Source organism: Fulmarus glacialis, unplaced genomic scaffold (assembly GCF_000690835.1).
Source record: "Fulmarus glacialis isolate BGI_N327 unplaced genomic scaffold, ASM69083v1 scaffold9323, whole genome shotgun sequence".
Lineage (NCBI taxonomy): Eukaryota > Metazoa > Chordata > Aves > Procellariiformes > Procellariidae > Fulmarus > Fulmarus glacialis.
Window position 1 is genome coordinate 1 of NW_009204855.1, and position 8,092 is coordinate 8,092.

General features: G+C 37.9%; 1 protein-coding gene across 1 annotated transcript; it reads left to right on the forward strand.

The window, feature by feature from the left end:
• Positions 1-1,900: 1,900 nt before the first annotated feature.
• On the forward strand, positions 1,901-7,788 carry LOC104069298 (chromosome unknown open reading frame, human C4orf47; the record flags this gene model as incomplete). Its single annotated transcript, XM_009575153.1, has 5 exons — positions 1,901-1,997; positions 3,049-3,268; positions 6,090-6,227; positions 6,316-6,391; positions 7,609-7,788. Coding segments are annotated over exons 1-5 (711 nt in total), but the record flags the coding sequence as incomplete, so codon positions are not given.
• Between the last annotated feature and the right edge of the window lie 304 nt (positions 7,789-8,092).

The following is an 8,092-nucleotide window of genomic DNA, read 5'->3' on the forward strand; positions in this document are numbered from 1 at the left end:
GGCCGGCGCACTGTGGTGCAGTGCGTAGAGCTGAGCTGCCCTGAGCTTGGGCAACCGACCATAGTGTACTTCATCCCGTTTATGCGGTATCAACGCTCTGTGGTAAAATATCGGTGTTCCCTCACCTTTCCTGCAGATTCCTTGGGAGACGCTGCAGAATCGTGGTTGCCCGCCTGCTGCCTCGCAATATTGCTGCTTCAAGGCCAGGCTCCTCCACCGCCTTACATCTCCTCAGTCGCAGCCAACTGCTGAGGTGTAAAAATCCTTCCCATTAATCCCTCGATCAACGGTCTTTGCTTTACACGGTGGAATTTAATTCCAGGTCTATTTATTTTCGATAAATTATTCATATCCTCCTCATCAGTAATGCCAACTAGCTTCATAACAGCAAACCCTTAAGTTTGTTTCCAAGGGTCAGTTTTCTGTCGTCTCTTCTTTCAGTGCTATTTGTTGTCGCCTGCCCTTTGCTTCCTTCCCCAATGTCTAGATCTACCAATAATCAAAGAACAGCACTGAGTTTACCTGATGAAGTGATGGTGCATTTTACACTGCGTGAACCTCCACACACTGCAAAAGAAAATTGCTTCAGGGTTTTTAAAACTTCTGCATGCTGTCTGTCCTGTGTGCTGAGCATAAGCAAAATGTGGCTAGCCCTTCCATCATACACAGTGTTCCAGCATACTATTTTTTATAATAAAATGTATACAATCTATAGTATTACATATACTTCCACTGCTGTGCTGCTGCTGCTTTTCTACTCAGCACCCCTATGCCAGATACAGCTAATGTGTGATATTAATCTCTCAGAGTTTCCTGCTGCCTGAGTTATTTTCATTCCTATCTTCCATCTTGCCTTCGCCCCCATAGTTTAATACCAACATGGGACTTGATCTACATTGTCTTTAATCTGTATTCCACCCTAATGTCTTCCCTGCTCTCTTTCGAGCTGTATGAACACAGATAATTCAGCTATTTGTTTGCATATCCTTGATTTTTTGGATAATTCTTGTATTTCACAACTTTCAAGAAATAGCTTTCCTGACATATTAACCAATTTCTTCTACCTTAATTTCCATTCCTGGTGAACATACCATATATTATTATCTTCCTTCTCAAGGCAGTTCTTCCTCTAGCTGATTCTGATTCCCATCTCTACTAGTTTTCATTCTGGGAATCAGATCTCTGGTAATCTTAGTGCTAAGGCTGCTCTCTATTCAAGCCCTTGAGTTCCTTACACTTGACTGGGCATTTTGCTTAGTTCTGTCAGGCTCCAATGAGGGTGATGATGAGGAAAAACTAACATTTACTGTAAATCATTTGCATTAAAACCAAGAAGAAATCGGAGATATTTACCGTGACCAGGTCTTGGATTAGTTAGAGGGCTTCCAAAATTCCACTTTTCCAAATTTCCACTGTCCATACACTGACCTTCTATACCATTATTAGAAAGTGACTGAAAACCATTGCTGGAGGTAACCCACAAGATGAAGAAAGAGGCTGCTCGGCATATTTTATTACTAGCTGTTAATGCCACCAAAACCTCTCATCTTAGTATTCTGAAGATTTTGACCCAAACTATGTAAATTCAGTGAGAATTGCACCAGTTGTATTACAAATGCATTTGATTTTTGCTCTCTGCTCATGTTTTGAATTTGTTTAACAGAGTTATAATGGTGTCTAAATCCCACATAGTCCATTTATTCTCTAAGCACCAAAACTGGCAGTCATATTGTAGATTACTTTCTTCAGATTACATTTATTGCTAATATTTTTAACCAAAACTTCTTGCATTTTACTTAAATAAACTTTTTGTTTACAGGTGTGGACTGCTTATAGACTTTTGCGGTAGAACAAAGATACTTCAACCCTTTTAGTGCAGTGCACTGTCACAGATCCAGCCATGCCTGCAGAAGGGAAAAGTGATATGGAGAGGATTGGCCTCTTCAGTGAAATGGGTTATGTTACCATTGGAGATAAATATGTATCACATTATATGCGTAAGTACATTTAATTTTAATCACTATTCAGTGATAGGGAAGACCTCTAGTATCCATCTATTTTCAGAATCACTATTTTCTAATGTATTTTGTTTTGTTAGAGGGAACTGCTTTTTCAAGCATATTCTTTGCTCAGGTCTGTATTATTAAGAGAAAGGTTGATATGTTGGAATGAATATATCGAAGAAAGGAAAAATCCGGTAAAACTGAAAAATATGTATGCATAATAGACTGATAAAATCTTTTAGTGTATATATTTCTTTTTAATATTAATTAACTGCAAGTTACCAGTATTTTCCTGCTTTTGTGAAAAACAGTAGTGTTTTTGTGTGCTCTTTCAGCAGGTTTTCTGTTGTTGACAATTACATTGTCATTATTTTTAAATTAGCGTTGCAATTTTTTTTCTGTTCTGATCTGACTCATGTGTGTGAGATTCCCCATCCTGTCTTTTTAAAAAGTATTCTCCTTTTCTTGTTGTTTAATGGGAATACTCATTGAGAAAGGTAATTTTTGTAATTAGTAAGGTTGCAGAGGTTAACCCTCAGTGGCTGCTCTGAAGTGATAATGCAAAATAATCCTGGCTTCTCAATACAGACATTTCTGCTGTGTTGTTGTGTCAGTGACGAACATGTCCACCAGAACCCTGGCTGATACACTTCTACACTGAGCTGCTGGGGATTCAAAACCCAACTGGAGGCACTTAAGCTATTCTACCTGGTCTGTAATCAGTGGGAGAGAAAGATGCTCCTCTGAAGTATTACTCATAGTATATAAACTGGCGTCAGCTCTAGCTCTGAATGGTAGTCTGGAGTAACCAATCTCTCTCCATTGCCTGTAAAGCAAGTGCAGAGGTTAGAAAACTAAAACTAGGTGCTGTGAATACCTTCTCATAGCATTGTCTTTCAGCACAACCATTTACATGCATGATTTACAAGTTAAATGCTCTGTAGTACATTCTTTGAGCCACCCAGATCCAGACTTTAATTTTTTAACGTAGGCTAAGAGAAGCACTAACACTGAACAGGTATTTACAGAGCTTACTTTTTTAAAGGCCCTTTTAACGAAGCTGCGAGCAAGAACAGACAGATGTTACCTGGGGGGACCAAAACATTGTCAGCTCTGCAGGCAGGTTATTTTGAGCCCCAGTTTGTGAGGATTTTCGGTGGTGAAGCCTACTCAAACCCTGTTCAGCTAAGGAGACGCCATAGATTGGCAGAATCAAAGAAAAATTTGGGCAAAGCTTTCCTTCCCAGTAATGGAGACAAATTCCCGTAAGTGTTGTGAAAATGTTTTAAATTGACCTTTTTTCTTTTCTGTATGCTAAAGATGATTTTCACAGGTTATTGCTTATAAAATCTGTAATGAGAGTACTATATTGTTGTTTTAAACAATGTAGTGTTAGTCAGGACTGAGCAAAGAATTTTGAGCAGCAACACGGGGAAGGCTGAACACAGGTAGAAATCAGGTCCTGATCCTTGCTCTTTACTTTTTTTTGCTGTAAACAGTTTTCTTACCTTTTAACTTTTTATTTTCGATGCAAATGAAGATGGCTATGGGAAAAGGGTGTGGATAATTAACAAATGAATATTTTGTTTTGATTTAGGAGGACATCTGTTGGAACTTGTCAGATACAATATCTTCTCCCTCCCATTTGTGAGCCCCCCAAAATAGAGATGGCATATATGTTGCATAAACAGTAGGAAAAGGGGCCATTATCCGGGTGCAAGGTTTTCCTCTCAGCGAATCCATATCCATTACCTTTTTGCTAGCAAAAATACCAATTATCCTATAGGATGATCAGAAGATGTTACAGAGCTGAGGAATATGTGCGGAATATTAAAATAAATGCATCTTTGCTATTTGCACAACATTAATTGCATGACAAAATGACACCAATGCAATTGGTGTCATATAACTATTATTATTCACATGTGAAAAAAAGATAAAGCCTGGTTACTGTTACTCATTTATAACTATACAATCATCTTTTGTTCTTGTTGCTGCAATAAGAGACAGGAGGATTCAGACTGTGTACAGGGCCTGGTTCTTACAGTCTCATGGTTATATTTAGTCATATCTTTCTGCAGCTTTGCTTTTGGAAAGTTTGGAGAGTAATCATTTGTTTATTTTATATATATATTTTAGGATGCAAGGTTTAGCTATGTTCTGGCTTTTAATAGGAATGTAAGACATGGTGTGTAGGCTTTCTGTTGGATATATGTGTGCTGTTTCTGATGGGACAGACAATGTGTGAGCCCTATGTTCAAAACTTTCTTTCAACTACAACTTGACTTTATAGCAACCAAATTATTTATAGGGGTTTAACTGTTAGATACACCTAGGCACAGATTTCAAATCCATGTCAGTCAATGAGAGTCCTGTTCACTTACTTTCTGGGTTCTGAGTCCAACAGTGGGAGTCTTGCTTACAATGAAGACCTGCTAATGTGTTCTCTTCCATGTGCTGCCTTCACAAATGTACTTGTTGGCTGTGGGTGCAGCAGCTTGTGCTCTTATTCTTGTTGTAAGTCTTTTGAATTCTAGCCATGAACTTCAGGACAGGTTCTTTATTGCCTTTATCCTCCCCAAATCTGTACTGGCAGAGTAGTACAAAGCAGAAGTGGGAAAGTGCTTAGGTTGTGTTTTAATGGAATCCTGAAGCAGTTATGGAGAGCGATTATACGTTTCTTATACCCAAATACTGACTCCCATCGGAACTAGTGCAGAGCTCTGCTGCTCTTCATGGAGTTGTTATCCTTGGCTGCCTGAATGAGAAGCAGCTCTGGGGAATCTTTCCTTTACATTGGAGCCACATTTGTTGTGGGCTGCACATGGAAAGGTTGCAAAGATGTCATATTCTGAAGATGTGACTGAAGCCTGGGCCTTTCTTTAATTCATATGTCTGTTCTCTGTTATTTTGTTACTGGCATATAAAAAGCCTACACACAGAAGTGACATTTAAAGAATATGAAATAAAGCGCTTAAGGTCTAGGAAACAGCAAGATAAACGTGGTCTGTGCGCTGTCAGTCTGCCCATTTTTTTCTATATATGGGTTTATGAAGTCCCTAAATAAAGAGAGGGTAACGAACAGGCAGATTAGCCTTCTGTGCAAAGATGACAAATGTTATCTTGACATCCTAATCCTGTCAGTATTCATTAATGGCCCTTTTAAGTAGGAACTCATTGAGACACTTTACTCTCTCCCCACAATAATTGCAGACAGTACAGGCGAAGCAGATTACCTCAGCTATCTGGAGTAGTTGACAGATCTCATACAGTAGCCCCTGTTTATATTTTCCTGTCCTGTTCTGGGCTTTTGAGGCGTGGGGACAGAGGGTTGGTTAGTTGGGGTTTTTTGGACCGTTGTAGCTGCAGCTTAGTGGACCAAATTGCCATTCAGCTCTTTCATTAGTTTGCCTCGGTCCTTTTCTCCTTTAGCGGCTGTATGATCATGTACTTTGAGAGCATGTCACACACTCATCAGCAAATACTGATTTTCAAGTTGGTCTTTTAAAAACAGTCTCCGTGAATTCCTGCAGCTTTGTAGGCAGAGGTATTTCTCCTAAATGAGCTGTGCCTACTTTTACTTTCCTTCTGTGACAAGACAGAAAGTTAACTACTCCTAACATCTCCCAGAAAAAACACCTTTCAGATAGATACCCCACGTTGCCTGCCACACCATTATCAACACTAACTTTCTGTTCCCTGTAAACTTGTGGGAAAGACTGTCCTCTTGTCATCAAGCATAAAGTCTGTTTAACCTATTCCTCTAGGTCTTTGTGAATCTGTCTCTACCAGTGTTACTTCACCTTGTTGGCGCAAAATTGAGACAACCTCTATTAAGCATATTTATATTATTAAGATACCTTAAAACTTAATCTCTGCCGCCATCTTGTTTCTGTTTTGTCCATAACACTGTGCATGGAATTGCTGTAGTAGTAGATCCATGGACAGTGGATCTGATCTGATATTTAACTCTTGAGATGTATATATTGTTTGGATTTTCTATTTACTGTCGTTTTAGCACACTAGATATGGAAAGCCTGAAATATTTGCAAAACATTAATTAATGTGTTCATTTGCTATTTTTAGATGTGGACTTGGCAGCTATTATGGAACCATAGGAGGTTCGTATGCATACTTCAGTCCACAACTGAAAGCCAAAGAAAGATACGTTCCTCCTGGAAAGAATTTTTATACTAATCCAGGAAAGAAAGGAACTGGATATGGGTAACTTCACAATATTGCTTCTTGCAGAGTATTTTATTAAATGTTTCTTGAGTTTTTAGCACCTAAGTAATTCATTTTGCTTTTACAGTTATGCAAACCTTACTATAGGTGAACAATATCCGCATGAACCTGATGGGTATGAAGTAGAAAGAATAAATGCAAAGGTAAAAATATTTGTCTTTATTATGTACTAGTGTTATGATTATTTATTACAATTTACATGAACTTTTTGTCCCCTGTGGTGTTTGCTTTAGCTTGAAACCACTAATGTTTATTTACAAAGTGGAGGAAGGAAAACAAATTAATGACCATCCTGTATAAAAAAGATTTAGGTATTGTTCATTTATTAGTTTTTGTTTGAGACATCTGGCAGTATCCCACACAAGTTCTACCATTCAGGATTTGACCTTAATTTTTTATTTGGAGACCTTAAGCTATAATGCAATAAAGACCAAACAATGCCAATAGCAAGAACAAGAATACTTCTGTGTTGTTGTCAGAAGAATGGGACCTCATTATCCTAGATGCTATATAAAAAAAACCTGTTCCTTTTTTCATATAAATTCATAAATCTAAGAAAACTCATAAATTTGCTTAATTTTAGTTGTCGTGTGTATTTTCATCATATGTAGTGAAAAATGGCAGCAGGAAGGCATTTTTTGGTCTAGGGTAAGAACAAGATTAGAAGAAACAATTCAGCTACCTGCAGTTGAGAAAAATTCAGAGTCAAAACTAAGCATCCAGTGCAGAAAATGAGAAGAACAGAGAAAAGAGGAAGGTGGGATTGTTTCCACTGGATAGAAAAAAAGGAATTTGCTCTGAGACATTAGCATGAATTACCACATGATACTGTATTACTGATGGTATATTTTATGCTTGTCTTTTAATTGTTCGTAATGTTCTAACCTAATTTATTTTAAAATGGAATCTGGGAAGAGTAGTCAACATCTCCCATGGTACAAAGAACCAATTCCTAGAGAAGCTCAGCTTAATAAGGTGCTCAGAATCTGGGAATCATAGTGGCCAGGGTTCACAAGTGTGAGCAGCTGGGGTGCATGCAGACAGAATTTTCAAGCATGTATGTATGCATGTATGCCCAAGATACAGGTATACAATACTGTTAGACACATCTTAAAAGCACAGTGCTTTTCCTGACATTTTCCTACCATACTTTCATAGTGATTGTTGTGCTTCCTGGTCAGTGAATCTATGTTCCATTATACATGGTGGGTATATAAAATATCTCGATGGTCAAACAAGAGCAAAGAAAGTTAGAGTGAACATTCTCCAAGACTAAATTTAAATGCTTTCCATTTTTCTCTTAGAATAACATACAGTAAAAATCCTCAAGATTGTTTCTTTCAAAGTATTTGTTTTACAGAAAGTGCAAGAGGAACATAAACAGTTGGTTAAAGGAGGGCCTTTCAAGTTAAATCTATATCCCCAGGAGTATTTTGACATGAATCCCTATTTTAATGACAAACCTTTGCCACCTGTGAAGAAACCACCTCCAGAGAAGCCAATTGCACCACCTTTCAAACCAAGTTCTCCTGCTAAAAAGGTTGGTTTGTCTTATAGCTACTGGAGACAAAAGATAAATATTCAGATATTTCCTGTTAAAAGCTTTGCTTACAGTCCATAAAATAGAAATAAATGTTTGGTTTTGCTACTCATTTCTTATTTTTCTTACAAAAGATATTATTCCCTTGTCCTGGTTTCGGCTGGGATAGAGTTAATTTTCTTCCTAGTAGCTGGTATAGTGCTGTGTTTTGGATTTAGTATGAGAATAATGTTGATAACACACTGATGTTTTAGTTGTTGCTAAGTAGTGTTTACGCTCATCAGGACTTTTCAGCTTCCCATGC